The following is a 17,852-nucleotide window of genomic DNA, read 5'->3' as shown; positions in this document are numbered from 1 at the left end:
CTTCAGAGATGTTACCATATGTATAAGAAGTCTCTCTTCTGAGTTATTCCACTTCACATGGCCTCTTTACTATGTATCTTTCACTTTGTTTTCCAAAACCATCAAACTAATTCTGGTATAGTTTGTGAACAATGTTGGTGCATACCTTTTAATCCTCTCTCCTGTCATTTTTTCCGTACAGCAAACAGATTTCCAGATCTATTCAGAGTATTGCAACAACCACCCCAACGCCTGCGTCCAGCTGTCGAAGGTCATGAAGGTCAACAAGTACGTGTTCTTCTTCGAGGCCTGCCGACTCCTCCAGAAGATGATCGACATTTCCCTGGACGGCTTCCTGCTCACTCCGGTTCAGAAGATCTGCAAGTACCCGCTGCAGCTGGCCGAGCTGCTCAAATACACCAACCCACAGCACAGGTGACCGCAAACTCTTCATGTGTTCCCCCCCCAGGGGACGGGTTTCAGGAGATCCACTGATGCACGTACTGTATGTGCCGCTGATGTTAAAACCAATCGCTTTATTCTTTCCCATACTCATTGGTCAACATGGACGGATGCAGTCGATATGCATAATTTCTTACTTTAGAAATAGTAGTTTAACAACCAGATCTTAAGTCAAGGTCCACTGAGTAGCTCTTTCCAGAGCTTTCAACTGTTTATCTTCCTCAGTTAATAAAAACATTGAGAAGGAAAAAAAAAAAAAAAAAACTGGAAGATGGCGAGATGTAGTTCAAAGCTGTGGAAAATACCAGTAAGTGGACCTTGAGTTAAGGTTTTACATATTATAATAAACAATACTTTGATAAACAAATCCCTGAATATTCAAAACATAAAAATATTGTATACGCCCACACAATTCTTATTGTCTATAAACGGGTAGTAATCATTGACTATGTGTCTCTGGCTGGTAGTGTTGTTGCTCTAGGAACCTTTTTGGAAGATAAGAAATCCCAATTTGGAAACAAACAATTTTCTTCTTTCACAAACTTGTTCTGTGTAGTGATTGTGTATTATGTGTACTTTGGTAAATTCCAACTACGTAATTAATGAAGTATCTTGTAGCTTATATTTTATTACTGTCAACAAATTCCATGAAAATACCAAAACTCATAGTCACAAAAGTCTCTTAATACTTTCTGATGTCTCCATCCTGCCTTCGGCTCTCTCTTCCTCCTGAAGGCGTTAAAAACAGATCAAAATATTTGGCTTCATTTGTTAGAAAGGCTCAGTAATTTGCTAAAACAGCTGGACGCTGTAGTTTATAGAGAACGTTACTCAAACAGAAGACAACTGGACGTTTGTTGGGGACTATTTTTGTTGGTTTGGGTCTCTTTTTGGGTCCATTTTCTTGACTTTGAGAAAAATACAGAATATCGCCGGATCCTTTAAACTTCAACTGCATGTCACTCTCTCTGATCTTCAGGGACTACAAAGACGTGGAAGCGGCCTTAAACGCCATGAAGAACGTGGCCAGGCTGATCAACGAGAGGAAGCGTCGCCTCGAGAACATCGACAAGATCGCCCAGTGGCAGAGCTCCATAGAGGACTGGGAGGTTTGTTCTGAAACGGTGTCTCTCACTTCATACTGTTCAATACAGCGGCAACACAACAGCTATCTGTGTGTGTGTGTGTGTGTGTTTCCGTCCATGCAGGGAGAAGACATCCTCAGCAGGAGCTCTGATCTCATCTTTTCGGGGGAGTTGAGTAAGCTGTCCCAGCCTCAGGCCAAGAGTCAACAGAGGATGTTTTTCCTCTTTGATCATCAGATGGTGTTCTGCAAAAAGGTGACTCAGCATTTTACACTATTTTATGCTGATGACAGTATGAGTGAACAATCATCCGAAAAGGGGGGGGAATGAACTCAACAGACTGTGGATGCTGAGCTAACTTTAATGACACGTTGTCAGGGGAACGGGGAGAGGGATATAATAGCGGACCAGGGGAATCTAAAAGGAAGGGTAACCACACAGGGAGCGGGGAAACAGCAAATGAAAACAGGCCCAAAAGGAAGGCTCCCTACACTCAGTATATGTTGAAAAGACTCAAAGTAAAACAACGCTGCCGAACAGCTGACTAGAACATAAAGGAACCAAAGGAACCAGCGAAGGCGGGCCACACAGACCTAACCCACTCTAAGAGACTCCAGAGAAGAGAAGAAGCTAAATGGTGAGATAGGTTCATGTGGTACTTCTGAGGATTCACACAGCCCTATACAGACAGAGCAACAACAGGACAGCACTCTCACTACCTCTGACAAAGAGACAATGGGTGCATCCCAAAGCTCTTATTTGTCGCTCCTCGCTCCTCGCTTGAACCGGAAGTTGTTCTGGTGCTCCATCTTGAAGGTCGTCCCAAAGGTCTTTTTTCTGCACGGAGTAGCGAGGATCGAAGATCGAGGATCGAGGAAGGATCTCTGAGGAGCGAGGAGCGAGGATACACGAGAGCAGCCTTCACGGAAGTCTTTTACCGACCGACACGCCCCCTTATTGGATATCAGTTACTGATTGGACGCTGCTGCCGACCGGACTGATCTGATAACTTTACCTCTCAACATCGCTTGAGTTGTGAAGCTGATAATTCCTGAACGTTGGGTTTTGATATGAGTTATATAATTTACATTTTCCCTGAAACATTCAGCCTAATAAATATTGTCTAGTGTTCAAAAGACACCATAGTCATATTCTGGGTTATTAAATAATGAACTCACAATCTGAATATAAATAAATACAGACGCTAATAATGAATAAATAATATAAAGGCATTGTGCAGTAGAGATGGTTCCTGGTCCTCTAAGCAGGACTCAATCCACAATAGAAATACAGACTGCAGCTGTTATTCATGTGCAGGTGTTTGTTAAATAGGTAACAGGCTACAGAGAGAAAACACTGCTGCTCTGCCACTGATAATAACTGAGTGTCTTTATTAGTATTAGTACAGTTCAGACATAAACAGCTGTTAAAGCCGATTGACAGCTGATCCAGCTGCGATCAGCTGCTTCTGTCATCAGAAACAGAAGTCGCTTCACGTGAAGCATATTTCCTCGTTTCCTCACTCCTCGCATGGTTTCCTTGCATCTCTCCATGCTTCCCTGGTGGGAAGGACTAAGATGCAAGGAAAAGACGCTAGTGAGGGAAACAGGGATGCAATTAAGAGCTTTGGGATGCACCCAATGAGTCAGCACCTGAGCACTGAAACCAAGGGTAGATATAGGCTTCAACCACCTGATCCTCATCAGGGACCTCAAGGTCAGTCTATCTGCAAAACAAAGTGGTTGATTTATTTTTCTCTATTTTTCATATACAAACACCAATCAGCCGTAACTTTGAGGGTTAAGACGAGCGTTGGAGAAAGAAATCGTCACATATTAAGTCAAGACGCCACGATTGTCCACGTCCACAAAAGGTGTCATCCTTTATAAAAATATAATGAGCGTCTGCACTGTGCGATAGTAGCTGACTTCTAATGCAGGAGAGGACATGATCCAAATATTAAACTGCGTTTATTAAGTGCTTGTATTTTTGATGACGTCAAAATGTGCCTAGAAGCTACATTCATTTCCATGTCAACATTAAAAGGCCCAAAGTGGTGGTTTGAGTAGCAGCACTCTAAAGACATGTCTCCCACTTTCTGTACAATGTATATGTATTAGTTAGGTAACTTGATTAAGCATAATATTATGAAGGGAATATGCACTATAGTGTGTAAACTTGATATTAAATTAAATTATAAAGACCTTTAAATTAGATTTGACTCAGGACTGATCTCTGTCCATCCAGCTTTTTATTCCATCTGATGTTAGTCCTATAATAATGCCTATAACCTATGTTTAAAATGGAGGAATTAATATGGGTGAATGTGCCGTCCTTTTTCATCGTAGGACCTCCTGCGGCGGGACATGCTGTACTACAAGGGTCGACTGGACATGGATCACATGGAGGTGACGGACGTGGAGGACGGCAAGGAGAAGGACTTCAACATCAGCGTGAAGAACGCCCTGAAGCTGCGCTCGCTGGCTGGTGATGAAGTCCACTTCCTGTGTGCCAAGAAGCCGGAGCAGAAACAGCGCTGGCTCCGAGCCTTCGCCGACGAGAGGATCCAGGTCCAGCATGACCACGAGACAGGTCAGATATACTGTATGGAACAGGTCAAGTTCATGCTGAAAGAAAAACACTGTTTACCTGTGATCTTGTGGTTAAAGGGAAGGTTGGTAGAGATTTTAGAAACATGTTCTGGGATATTAGTTGAACGTCTCATTACATCCTGACAGTGATCAATAAATCAAATGATCTGACAAAAAACAAATCTGGTATCTGTGACTGTCGCAGGGCTGTAATAAACCAATGATTGAACGAGCTACCAGTCTGTCTCTCTACCTACCTGTCTCTCTACCTACCTGTCTCCCTACCTTCCTGTCTCTCTACCTTCCTGTCTCTCTACCTACCTGTCTCTCTACCTACCTGTCTCCCTACCTTCCTGTCTCCCTACCTTCCTGTCTCTCTACCTTCCTGTCTCTCTACCTTCCTGTCTCTCTACCTACCTGTCTCTCTACCTACTTGTCTCCCTACCTTCCTGTCTCTCTACCTTCCTGTCTCTCTACCTACCTGTCTCCCTACCTTCCTGTCTCCCTACCTTCCTGTCTCTCTACCTTCCTGTCTCTCTACCTTCCTGTCTCTCTACCTACCTGTCTCTCTACCTACTTGTCTCCCTACCTTCCTGTCTCTCTACCTTCCTGTCTCTCTACCTACCTGTCTCCCTACCTTCCTGTCTCTCTACCTACTTGTCTCTCTACCTACTTGTCTCCCTACCTTCCTGTCTCTCTACCTACCTGTCTCCCTACCTTCCTGTCTCTCTACCTTCCTGTCTCTCTACCTACCTGTCTCTCTACCTACTTGTTTCCCTACCTACCTGTCTCTCTACCTACCTGTCTCTCTACCTACCTGTCTCCGTACCTACCTGTCTCTCTACCAGTCTGTCTCTCTACCAACCTGTCTCTCTACCTACCTGTCTCTTTACCTACCTGTCTCTCTACCTACCTGTCTCCCTACCTTCCTGTCTCTCTACCTTCCTGTCTCCCTACCTTCCTGTCTCTCTACCTACTTGTTTCCCTACCTACCTGTCTCTCTACCTACCTGTCTCTCTACCTACTTGTCTCCCTACCTACCTGTCTCTCTACCAGTCTGTCTCTCTACCAACCTGTCTCTCTACCTACCTGTCTCTTTACCTACCTGTCTCCCTACCTACCTGTCTCTCTACCAGTCTGTCTCTTTACCTACCTGTCTCCCTACCTACCTGTCTCTCTACCAGTCTGTCTCTTTACCTACCTGTCTCTCTACCTACCTGTCTCTCTACCAGTCTGTCTCCCTACCTTCCTGTGTCTCTACCTACCTGTCTCTCTACCTACCTGTCTCCCTACCTACCTGTCTCTCTACCTACCTGCCCGTGCACTCATTGCACATGACCACAGTCTTCCTCCAGCTGCTAGCTTGATATCTGTGAGTACTAACAGCAGCCATGTTGGTTGTTTACGCCGTTACGTTTAGTCAGTGTTTCTGACTCAGTGACGTTGTCTCTAGATTCAGAGACTTCTGGAGCTAGTGCTGCTAGCCTACTTTCATTGGAAGAGTCGGCACCACTGGGGTGAAGTTATAGGTTGGATCATTTCAAATCTAGCGACCTGCCTTTAACCGTCATTGTCTCCATAACCTCTCAGCCGTGCCTCCAAACATGTGATCTATATCCTCCACTACATCTTTAATATCCTCACTTTGTGTTGCGTCAGGAACTGTGGGACTGCCAGCAATAAATCGATTTCTATGATGCTGACAAGCAGAATGTCAGCCGGGCTGGTGTCCTGAGTTGTTCGGTCTGTATTCTCTGGCTGCTTCACTGGGACGTTATGAATTATGAGGACTGAAGACTGCACAGTTCCATCCATTAAATGCTTGTTGGGTTATATAGTGAGAAGATGGACATTCTGTTGGATTCAGAACAAACAAATGAAACGTATTGTGAAAGCTTCATAGTGAAGGTCAAGTGCTGCACAGATTGTAAAGGAAATTTGGGATATTGCTATGTAATAAAATCGACTTGACTTGACGTCATATAGTGATACTATTTCCTTTTTCTCCTCTCAGGATTCTCTCTCACAGATGTCCAGAAGAAACAGGCCATGCTTAATGCCTGCAAAAGCCACCCGACCGGGAAACCCAAAGGTATGCACCCGAGGAGGGTTCAGAGAAAGGCAAATAAAGCTGGATGGGACCGCATGGACTTGAGTTCTGAGTAGTGTTTGAATCCGTGCAGACTTTACACCCCTCTGTTCATAAGTTTGGTTTCCTTATGATTCCCCTCAGGTCATCTTAGGTGTAATATCAGTCTTAAGATGAAAGTCTTCCTTTCTCTCCGGGCTTGGACACAGGTCACCTCCCTATGAGTCATATAGAGGCACTATATAGATATAGAAGCACTGATCTATAGCACATACAGCAGCACTCTGTATTCCTCAAGCATCCCAGAATCACTTTTAGGAATCACAGTAAAGGTTTGACTAGGACTAAAACTCCTCCTCCTCTCTCTGAACACGACAGCAGAGTAATCTATGAACATTCCTTCACACACTCTCTGGACCGGACAGACATCGTCGATAAAAATAAATGTATTAATACTTTGCTGCTCTTTGTTTGGTGTTAAGCTGCTGTCAATAAAACTCATCTGCACAGATGTTTTCACATCAAAAGCATTAAAGTAGCTTAAAAAAGAATCATCCTCTTTCCTGCGAGGCTCTTAATATGAAACACATGCAGGAAAAACAACAAAGTAGAGGCAACTTGTGATAATAGAGCAGGAAAACAATATGTGTGTTGAAAAGAGTAACTCAGAGCAGCAGAGTATCGACTGAGTATTGATTTCAATCTGGAGAAACCCCATATCCAATGAACAATAATTTATTACATGGTGCATGAGAAGATGAATAGTGCAAAGTCTATGGCGATTCCATTCCATCGTGACATAATATATTAAAGGGGGTAATGATGACCTGGTGACATGAGGTATATTCCCCCGCAGTCTGGACACTGATGATGGTGGTCAGGGTCTGACATTAGCACCCGCCACATGCCAAATGTGGGTAAATTCCTGGCGGTGGCGGGTGAAATCATCAAGACATCCTCCACTTTGGCAGGCAGGGAAAACGCTAGAGATGGGAATAGAAAACAGTAGTTGTTCACTTTCTTGGCATCTCATGTCTCCGTGACTATCGATTCCTCTTATTGATGCTTTCCGACAGTTACGCTGCACAATGACGTATACGCACGCTGTATCATGTTTCAATTTGTTTTGGACCAAAGACAAGGCGGAGAGTAAAAAAGTGCTCAAAAGCATGACGCTACTAAACCTGAAGGACGCACCCTATTTTTTTCCCAGATAATGCAACACTGCGAACAACAAATCTGTGTTTAAATCAGCAGGAGGAGAGTTAGTAACGTTAGCTGTTAGCAGCCTTTAGCAGCACAGTCCTGACTGGATAAATAACGGAGCTACTAACGTTAACGGAGGTGCCATTGAGTTATTTTTATGAGACGTTCACAGTCTGCTCAGTAAAAGGACTATTAGGTGAAGGTTAATTACAACGTTATCATGATGTGTTCAAATGTAATCTCGTAAAATTACGTTTTTGGTGAGAAACTTGAATAAATCCAGTTGTTTGAATGAGATGTTTTCACATCAAAAATAGATAATAGAGAGAGTCTTATGACCTGTTTAACTTCATAACAACTTACCAAGATTTTTTTTAATCAAAGCAAGTATTTAAATATTCATAATCATTTGAATTGTGTGTTTTTGATGCAAATAACTGCTATAGATGACATTAACAAAGTACAATACAGTATTGTGTACATTACCCGCCCACCCCCCAAAAATAGGGCTCCCCCAGAAGCTACGGTGTAATTTCAACACTGTAATTTACCGTGTATATAATGTTTTTTATGTAAAATATATCGAACATTGAATGACTTCAGATCTAAAATGTTATTCCTTCATTGGGCGTGGCAGACAAAAAAAAGACTTGTCTGTCAGTGGCAGGAAGTGAAGAAAGTGAATTTCAGACCCTGGTAGTAAGTCTTTTTTTGATCCCCAGAGGGGAAATTCAGGTGCTGCAGGAAGACAAAGAGAGCTATAAATACACATAAATAGAAAGTAAAAAAAAAATAAGAATAAATAAAATAAGAATTGCAATTAAAATTAATAAATAATAACAACATGACATGACTGTCGTTGTTGTTTGTTTAACTGATGGAACTGTGAGCCAGAATAGTTCAGCTCATTTCACCCCTGCTCAATAGCAACCGACCTTTATTACTGTCATTATTGGAATACCAATACTTTTATTATATATGCATCCCTCTGAGACACTTAATAAATACAGATGTGTAATATATAACGACTGCATGCTTCTTGTTGCTTGTCCCAGCTGGGTGTGATATCTCCTAATGTAATGACACTGTTCTGTGGATGTCCTCCTCAGCAGTGACCAGACCCTACTATGACTTCCTCCTGAGACAGAAGCACCCCTCTCTCCCCACTGCTCTGCCCCAGCAGCAGGTCTTCATGCTGGCTGAGCCCAAGCGCAAAACCTCCACCTTCTGGCACAACATCGGCAGACTGACGCCCTTCAAGAAGTAAAGAAAGAAAGAAAGAAAGAAACGGGAGAGGAAGAAGAGCGAGGCCGCGGAGAGAAAGAGAGGAGCTCCATGCTCGTGCCTGATAGACCCTTTTTAATGATCTCTATTCTTTCCTCCTCTAACGTTGCCTAATGGACATACTGATTTATTGTATAGATGAGGATGAGTATGATGAAGGGGCAGATTATTTTTTTTGAAAGCACTTTATAGGTTGGTTAACAATCAGACTTGAGAATGGTCTCCTGGAGACACTGAGTCAAACAGGGAGAGTGGACTCTTGCTTAACTTACTACTACTACTACTACTACACCTTCAATCAAGCGCCGATTGGTACTAATACTACTACTGTACTGCTGTGAGTGAGCGTGGGACTCCTGATTGTGCTGCCTCTGTGAAGACGTTGCTGTCGACAACATATTGTCATTTATTTCCACTGTTGTGTTGTTTTATGATTTGACAGATGCCAAGTGGTCACAGTGTTCACGGTGTTCGCGGTTCACGGTGTTCACGGTTCACGGTGTTTACTCTGTCCACGGTGTTCACGGTGTTCACGGTTCACGGTGTCCACAGTGTCCACAGTGTTCACGGTTCACGGTGTTCACGGTTCACGGTGTTCACAGTGTCCACGGTGTCCACGGTGTTCACGGTGTCCACGGTGTCCACGGTGTTACGGTGTTCACGGTGTCCACTGCGTTCACTGCGTTCACTGTGTTCACAGTGTTCACAGTGTTCACAGTGCTCACAGTGCCAGAACCTTTGTTTTTACATTTCTTTGCTTCTGTGTCTGTTTATGAAAAAAAAGGGAAAATTGCGAGTGGGGCGGGGGTTTCCTGTGCTTTTCTCTGTACAACATTTCAGTATCATTTCAGCTGTTTTTTCAGTGTTTTGTGCTCTCCATCTGCCATTATTTGGTTCTGTATGTCTCTGGTGCATTCATGGTGTTACAAGTCATCATATACAAGGCGATCCAACTCAGCACAGATTAGGAGCTTTTTATTCAGACAAACAGCAACACACCTTTCCGGAGTCTGTTCCTCCACTCCTCCGTATACCTACCACGTCAACGACAGTAAACAACCCGTTCTTTCTTTTTCTTTTTTTAAAGTGCCATTTGAAGTGTGCCATGGATGAATTACAATGACATGCATGGATGTGATGAAAAACTACTGTGAAGAATATTGTTTTTTTTTGTTTTTTTTTTATCTCTGCTATATTTAACCAGATTCAGGAAGTAGCTGACAGCATCGCACACTGACGTTCTTTGAGCTACTTTTACTTCTGATCGCCAGTATTCCTGCTCTGTGTATCTGGTCTCCAGTATAATCTCATGTCACATCGATGCAGCCCAGTGATATCACTTCTGTAAGTGCATTCAGTGAGATGTGCTCCTTCCACCTTTATGTTCAAATGTTTTAGCTTCTGACGATATGGAATATTAAACATTCCTAAGATGACTAACGTGACCGTCAGTCGGGCTGATTATTATTCGACAGTTTCACACTGCTCAGCAGACATTAAATTGATGCTTCGGGTTAAACAGGCTGCTTACGATATCCAGGTGAGGTTTAAACCAACATACCACAGTTTTTGCAAGTTTAAAGGTCCCATATTGTAAAAAGTGAGATTTTAATGTCTTTTATATTATAAAGCAGGTTTAAGTGCTATATAAATATTGTTAAACTATCAAAACACTCAATATACTGAGAAATACACACAGCCCATATTCAGAAATTGTGTGTTTGAAACAAGCCGTTAGTATTTCTGTCCATTTGTGATGTCAAAAATATACAATTATATAGATCATTACACAGTTTTAAACGTAAACATTCTAGATGTGTCCCAGTTTATTTTCTGTTGCAGTGTATGTAAATAACATCAGCTGACAGGAAGTAAACATGGACCCAAACTGTTGCCTAGCAACGCAATTCCGTTGAAATGCACTAAAACGGAGCGTTTCACACAGAGGGTGAATAAAGGTATATTCAGGCAGACAGTATGAGGAAAATAAAAGTTTTTTTTAACATTAAAGCATGTAAACATGTTCTAGTAGAAACACAAAATATCAGTATGAACCTGAAAATGAGTACAATATGGGACCTTTAAGCTCCTAAACTTTAAACCTGTGTTATGTATTATTTACATGTTTGTATGCAGTACAAGTTCAGATTGTTTTAGTAGTGTTCCTCTCCAGGCAGCCAGATCTTCTATTCTGTTCTTTGCAGTTTGAAGGTCAGTTAACGGACTCATCCATCACTAAACATCAAGTCTGCTTTAATTTACAGTTCAGTTCCTACGGTACAAAATGATGGGAAAATCATGCACTGCATTTCTTCAAACAAACACTGAAACTCAGACTACATTCTATGACATCTGTTGCTTTTTTTATGCCCGATACCAACATTTATTTGTATTATTTCTTTGCACAATATCTCCATATGGTAAAAGGGTTGAGGAACATTGTGCTTGTAGTTGATGAGAAGGCAACTGCTGATTTCAGGATGGGATACAAACTCCAGTTTCTGGCATTAAAGTCAGATGTGCTTCACACCTGTACTTTCTGCCTTATTGTTATAATAATAATAATAATAATAATAATAATGTTATTTTTAAGTTCAACTTGAATAATATAAATCGGAGTTACATGTGCTATTTTTAAGTTTAATACTGAAGGTTGAGTAAAGACAGAGCAAAAATATCTTTTAAACTCCTTTAAGTTTAATGTGTAAAAATAAATGTACAATACCAAAAATCTGAAGGCAAAATACAAACTAAGCATTTATTATGTCTACATACATATGAATCTCATAGGCAAACATATTAAAAAGGGAATTGGAGCCTATAAACTAAATAATGATGATGGAGGCCTGTTCTTTATGGACTACAAATTCATTCTGACAGACCTGTGGATGGTGAAGTGAAACCTGTCAGTCAGCTTTGATCCCTATAAAGTCCAGATGTGGCCTTATGTTAAATGTTGAACTTTAAAGAAAAATATTGCATCCTATCACAGTAAGTTGATCCATCTAGGTTTATTTTGGGAACCCTTTTTCTGTCGAGCTGACTCCTTTTTTATTATAACAATATGTCTGAGCAAAACATTGTTTTCAGTGCGTTCAGTTTTATTAATATTGTATGAACCTAATTTTAAAGACTGCGCCTTGGTGACAACAATAATGAAAATAAGTTGTTGCAGCTCTACAGGTTACAGCAGATATATTTCAGCGTTGCGTACAAGCAGCTGCTTCTGTGTATGCTCCCGTGCACAAGCTTTTACTTCTGCCATCTGTGCATCTGTGCATATTGAGCAGCGTAAGACTGCCTGCTGGTGTGCAGACCCTCTTCTATCTCTGATTCATAAATCTCCTCCTCTTCTTCCTCTTCTTCTTCTTCTTCCTCTTCTTCTTCGTCCCCGTCCAGCTCTTCATCGCCCTCCTCCTCCTCCATGCCTCTCTGGCGTTGTAAGGTGCTGCGAGGCTGCAGATTGAATAAGGTGAGAAATCTCGGGCTCACTGAGTGACGGCCTTCAGGACAGCAGTTAAACACTGATCAGAGCATCACTGAAGTTTTTGTCTTATCCGGGTCCAGAACCTCAATTCTTTCCCCACTTTCTGGCTAAGATGGCTGATTTGACTTCTATGGACCTTTGATACAAACATTTTGGCCCCATGATCCCTCCCAAAACTCCTGGGATTGTTAGCCAGATGCAGAAATCCAAGATGGCCGCGAGTCAAAACATAACTTTTGAACGAGAAGGTAAGTTGTTTTTCAGTGAAAAGACACCTTCTAAAGTACATTTTACTTTTTTAACCTATATTTGGTCATTTATGATGGCAGATCATGACATTACATTAATTGAAGACGACCAGCGGCCTCATTTATAAAACTCAGCATACGTACAAATGATGAAAACCTTTCATACGCCTGCCAGTGTGCAATTCCTTCCTTAAAAATCCAAAATCAACTTGGAGCTGTCCGCACATGGATCCGCCTCATATCCCGCCCTCTGCTCGCCCGCATCCAACCATAAATGGTCGATGCAAAAAGCGTCTCATGAATGTTTCTGTATAGAAACGAGCCTGTTGATCAGTGGTTCTTTACGGTGAATCATGGCGACTACCGAGAGGAAGACCAAGAAAAGAATTAGCCAGCTTGGATTTGGCCCTCTGGCAAAAAAATCCTAGGATTTTTGGAGGGACATGGGGGCTATTTTTTTTATTTTACTTTATTTATTTTCTTTATAAAAGGTCATAGAAGTCAAATCAATCATCAAAACATCTTAAAGGTCCCATATTGTAAAAAGTGACATTTTCATGGCTTTTATATCATAAAGCAGGTTTAAGTTCTATATAAATACTGTGAAAGTATCGAAACGCTTAATCCACAGAGAAATACACACAGCCCGTATTCAGAAACTGAGCTTTTGAAACAAGCCGTCAGGTCTATTTGTGATGTCACAAATCTACAATATTTAGACCATTTCAAAGTTTTAAACATAAACATACAAAATGTGTCCCAGTTTATTTCCTGTTGCAGTGGATGTGAATGACATCAGCTGACAGGACGTAAACATGGACCCAAGCTGTTGCATAGCAACGCAATTCTGTTGCAATTCCATTGAAATTTACTAAAACGGAGCGTTTCAGACAGACGGTAAATACAGGTATATTCAAGCAGACAGTACGAGGAAAATAAAATGTTATTTGAACATTAAAGTATGTAAACATGTTCTAGTAGAAACCCAAAATACAAGTAAGAACCTGAAAATGAGCATAATATGGGACCTTTAATGACAGAAATTACCTTAACGAGCACTCTCATTCTGTCACCATGGTAACAAGGACATTAGGACTCACCCTCCTGACGGTGTCTGGGTACTGGCTATGTTGTTGTCTCTGGGTTTGGCCTGTGGTGGAAGCCAGCGTTGACCTGAGGCTTCGGCCCGTGGGGGAGGCCAGAGGAGGACGGTGGCTCATGAGGGGAGAAGGGTAGCCGGTCAGAGGGGTGTCCAGGCGCCCAGTCAGAAAGTCAGACATCTTGATCCGTCCATTGAACAACTATGGAGACATAAAGACAGGATAGAGGTTTCACGCTTATCGTTATCACCTGCTGATGAAACATGAAACTGCAATTATGACTGAATTATTGTTATTAGTATGTCTTTTGAGCAAGTCTACTCTCACACGCCAGTCGGTTCATCTTACAAGTTAACGGCAGACATTTTAAGAAGACGACCTCACTCAGATAATTCCCAAGTAAAAGAAAAGTACTAGTAGTAACAGTTTATTGGCTGTGTCATCAACATAAGATACCTCCAGATCCTTTTGAGTGTTCATCGCCTCTAGGTTGTGGTATGTGTGTGCATAGACCTCCAGCGCTTTAGCATGGAAGAGCATCTCCACTGTGATGAAGTCGGTGAAAATCCTCTGAAATAAAAAACAAATAAAACAACAGTTGTAGACAACGGGACGTGGATACTCACCCTACTGGAAGATGTGTGAAAGTGTGAGACTGACTTTGACATCCTCCAGTTTCTGTCTCTGGAAGTCTGTGATGGTCTCCTCCAGCTGTCTGATACTGCGCTGGGCATTGTTGGAAGCTTTCTGAGCGTTTACTTCTGCCTGTCAGTTAACACACAGTTTACCTCACAGTCAGTAGGAGCTGCTGGGAGGGTCAGTAATGTGATGATATACATGAGATTATCATAAAATCATGTACATTACCTGAGACTGAAAGGTATTGTTAAGAAAATATTCACAAGTATAGCTGTGTGTGTATATATATATATATATATATATATACAGTATATACATTATGGCATGCCGTTCAGGAAATTATATATATATAATGTGAAATTTGAGAATATTGAATGAAATCCTGAGAATATTGAATGAAGCGTTCATTCAATATTCTCACATTTCATTCAATATATTCAGGATTTCATTCAATATTCTGAAATTTCACATTATATATATAATAATTTCCTTAATGGCATGCCATATATATATATGCATTGTTGTCAGGGTGTCAGTATTTCAATTCAGCATGTTTCCTAAAGCTCTGATGACATATCATGGTCCTTTTATGATTTATTACAGTAAATATATTACATATTGGTCCTTTAAGTGACTTTAGGTTTGAAAAAATCATCTTATTCCATTGTCTGACAGTATCATATATAAATATTCTGTTTCAGCTTTTTCCAGGTCTTCATTGAATCTACACGGTGTTTACATCATATCTGAGCCTCCTTGCTTTCTGTGGCTCCATCATCATTTTAAACAAATTTCTTTCAAAATTAAGTCAGACAGATTTGATATCTCTGGAAACGTTGGCCTCTCCACCTCAATTTTAAATAACGTTCTGTGGGAGATGAACAATGTCTGACTGACCCATTGGTTGGTTACTAAGCGTTAATTAGTCAATAAAACAAGTTTCCCAAATCAGTGTGTGGTGATGAAAAGAGTCAAATGTCTGTATGAAGGATACGATGCTCTGTCGATCTGCCGGGTTCCTCAGTCGGATTTTCTCCAGTTTCTGCAGCTCCTTCATCTCTCTGTTCAGATCAGTGCTGAACTTCTTCAGATCTGCCTGTATTGTAGAAACACCGTCAGCTAACACAACATGTGTTACATGTGTAACTTGTGTTACATCTGTATAACACAAGACAAGAGACAGCACTGGTTGTTGCAACCTCATGAAGCCACAAACTAGAGACCTAGAGCATTCAGAGGATGGATGGATCAAACTAGAGGCCTAGAGCATTCAGAGGATGGATGGATGGATCAGACTAGAGACCTAGAGCATTTTAGAGAAAGGATGGATCAAACTAGAGACCTAGAGCATTCAGAGGATGGATGGATCAAACTAGAGGCCTAGAGCATTCAGAGGATGGATGGATCAAACTAGAGACCTAGAGCATTCAGAGGATGGATGGATCAAACTAGAGGACCTAGAGCATTCAGAGGATGGATGGATCAGACTAGAGACCTAGAGCATTCAGAGGATGGATGGATCAGACTAGAGATCTAGAGCATTCAGAGGATGGATGGATCAGACTAGAGACCTAGAGCATTCAGAGGATGGATGGATCAGACTAGAGACCTAGAGCATTCAGAGGATGATGGATCAAACTAGAGACCTAGAGCATTCAGAGGATGGATGGCTTTCCTAGCTAGACTGACAAAAAGGGGGTTTCTGATCAGTTTACACAACACAAGTGATCGCCATTCAATCGCCTGAAAAATGCAATTCTTGCTGAAATCTCCAAATTACAAAAGTTTTTGATCCCAACTCACAGCATGGCTTTTTCTATGGTGTTCCTCAAGGTCTTGGTGTCTTAATGTGGTATTTTGGAGAGATTATTGATCATTTTTATCAATTCTCAATTGGTAAAAAATTAAATTTAGCACCAGATCTGTGTAACAAATTAAACCCAAAAATTGCTGCAACAACTTATGAGACGTAATAGAGCATGGGGATGACCATCATATACTTCTATCATTATGTTCTAAACCCTTATACACTTTCATTATTCATTTTAATTAATTAATTGATTAGTTCATGTTTATTTCTGATGTATGACTGGAACAACTTGACACACAGCGCTGAACTGTATCTCAAATGAATCTTCAGGTTCCCAGCTTTCAGATGATGTACACCGCTTCTATGTGACCTCTTCTGTTGACCTGCTATCTCCTCCTAAAGACCCCCTGGACCCCCCTAAAGAAGACTAAAACGGGTCTATTGAGGATTGAAAACATCTTCCAACATCTTTCTTGCAGAAACTGAATCATCTGTCAGCTGCCACAGATGACGAGGAGCTCAAACAGACTGTCAGAGGAATCATTTCAACTGCTCCCAAGAGCCACACAGGTGAGTGTGTGAGCATGTGACTGATAGACAAGCTACACAAATGTGGGATCTAGGTTCTGCTGAAGTTATTTCCTGTTTCACTTTTATGTGTTGGAAAATGAGGTGTGATCTTCTAATCAGGGTCATCTTATATTCAGGCCAATACAGGTATCAGATGATATCAGTTTCTAGTCAAATCAGTACAGGAGGCACACATCCGTAACCAAACTCACCTTTTTATTTTTCACTATGTCTCCGTAGGCTTTTAGAGGAGCGACAACTCTCGTCTCCAGTCTCTCTACCTGCAACAATAACGCGGTCATTCTGACAACAACCATATAGGCTCTGTATAACAGATTGATGCAGTCAATAGAGAACATTGATGCATGCAGAGCAACAGTGTCACTGACCTGAGCCTGCCTGTAGTCCTGCACCATGGCCAGGTCCTCTGCCATGTTTTTCAGGCCGATCTGGAGCTCGGGGTCCTCTCTGCTGGAGAAGTCAAAGAGCTGAGCCACCAGCAGGTCCGCCTTGTCTCGGAGCTTGGCCGTCTTCCTGGTGTAGGAGGCCAGCAGGGAGCAGATCTCACCCAGGTACTTCTCAGCATGTTTCACCGTCTGCTCCATGCTCTTCACCTGGACGTCTCTGCTGGGACAAATCCAGAGACAAACTGGCAGTATAGGATATCTTTTATCTTTAATGAAGCAGCTTGGTAACATTCAGGTCAAAGGTCCCCGGCTGACTCTGGATACTGTGAAGTATAAAAGCACCGACTCCTACCTGGATAAGAGGCTGTTCATGTTGGTTCTGTTGTTGTCTTCCCCCGCAGCTCCTCTGCTCTGTTGTTTGCCAATTCTCACCTGCACCAGGTAACAGAGGGCTGTTGCCATGGAAACACCAACAACAGATGGTGTGTAATAGCTGTGGTGGGGGGGGGTGTAGGTGATAATCTTTGCCACGTGATGGCAGCAGAGTGTTATTAGTGGACCTTAGAACAAATGAGGAGTCTGTCTGTCTCTCCCTAGAAAGGATTAATGAGAACATTTTCACCATATCAGATCATTCTCTTCATACTGTGCAGAAGAAATGAGAAGGAACACAGGGTTTATTATTATACCACTTCCACTGGGGGCACCAAATATTACCCTCAGATTAACTGTCAGTGTAGTGGGAGAAGCTTCTTTAAAGGTCCCATATTGTGAAAAGTGAGATTTTTATGTCTTTTACATTATAAAGCAGGTTCAAGTGCTTTATAAATACTGTTAAACTACCAAAACGCTCAATAAACGGAGAAATACACACAGCACATATTCAGTAATTGTG

The 17,852-nt window shown here is 41.7% G+C and overlaps 2 protein-coding genes across 5 annotated transcripts in view; one reads left to right on the top strand and one right to left on the bottom strand.

Moving 5' to 3' along the window:
* arhgef4 (Rho guanine nucleotide exchange factor (GEF) 4) overlaps positions 1-10,141 on the top strand; it is a 103,416-nt gene extending 93,275 nt beyond the window's left edge. For 3 of the 4 annotated variants that reach the window (XM_037756458.1, XM_037756460.1, XM_037756461.1), the window contains 6 exons: positions 182-414; positions 1,421-1,550; positions 1,650-1,781; positions 3,875-4,118; positions 6,132-6,209; positions 8,522-10,141. In XM_037756458.1, coding sequence (XP_037612386.1) covers positions 182-414; positions 1,421-1,550; positions 1,650-1,781; positions 3,875-4,118; positions 6,132-6,209; positions 8,522-8,679 — 975 coding nt within the window. In that variant the 3' untranslated portion in view covers positions 8,680-10,141. The remainder of the gene's footprint in view (positions 1-181; positions 415-1,420; positions 1,551-1,649; positions 1,782-3,874; positions 4,119-6,131; positions 6,210-8,521) is intronic. The other variant, XM_037756459.1, reaches the window with a different exon arrangement.
* Positions 10,142-11,062: 921 nt separating this feature from the next.
* LOC119480332 (CBY1-interacting BAR domain-containing protein 2-like) lies at positions 11,063-17,563 on the bottom strand. The gene is made up of 9 exons (XM_037756499.1): positions 17,310-17,563; positions 16,940-17,174; positions 16,763-16,831; positions 15,165-15,266; positions 14,399-14,404; positions 14,192-14,296; positions 13,988-14,101; positions 13,532-13,732; positions 11,063-12,152 (listed from the first exon to the last, which is right to left on the bottom strand). Exons 1-9 carry the CDS (start codon positions 17,417-17,419, stop codon positions 11,949-11,951), a joined length of 1,146 nt encoding a protein of 381 aa, XP_037612427.1. The 5' UTR covers positions 17,420-17,563; the 3' UTR covers positions 11,063-11,948.
* Positions 17,564-17,852: the final 289 nt, after the last annotated feature.

This window comes from Sebastes umbrosus, chromosome 21 (assembly GCF_015220745.1).
Source record: "Sebastes umbrosus isolate fSebUmb1 chromosome 21, fSebUmb1.pri, whole genome shotgun sequence".
Lineage (NCBI taxonomy): Eukaryota > Metazoa > Chordata > Actinopteri > Perciformes > Sebastidae > Sebastes > Sebastes umbrosus.
This window is presented reverse-complemented; position numbering and strand designations above follow the sequence as displayed.

Coding starts and splice junctions, on each gene's coding strand:
- LOC119480332 (XM_037756499.1), bottom strand. CDS start 17,419: ATGGCAACAGCCCTCTGTTACCTGGTGCAGGTGAGAATTGGCAAACAA. Junction 16,832..16,939: donor AGGACTACAGGCAGGCTCAG/GTCAGTGACACT, acceptor TTATTGTTGCAG/GTAGAGAGACTGGAGACGAG. Junction 12,153..13,531: donor ACCCAGACACCGTCAGGAGG/GTGAGTCCTAAT, acceptor TTCAATCTGCAG/CCTCGCAGCACCTTACAACG.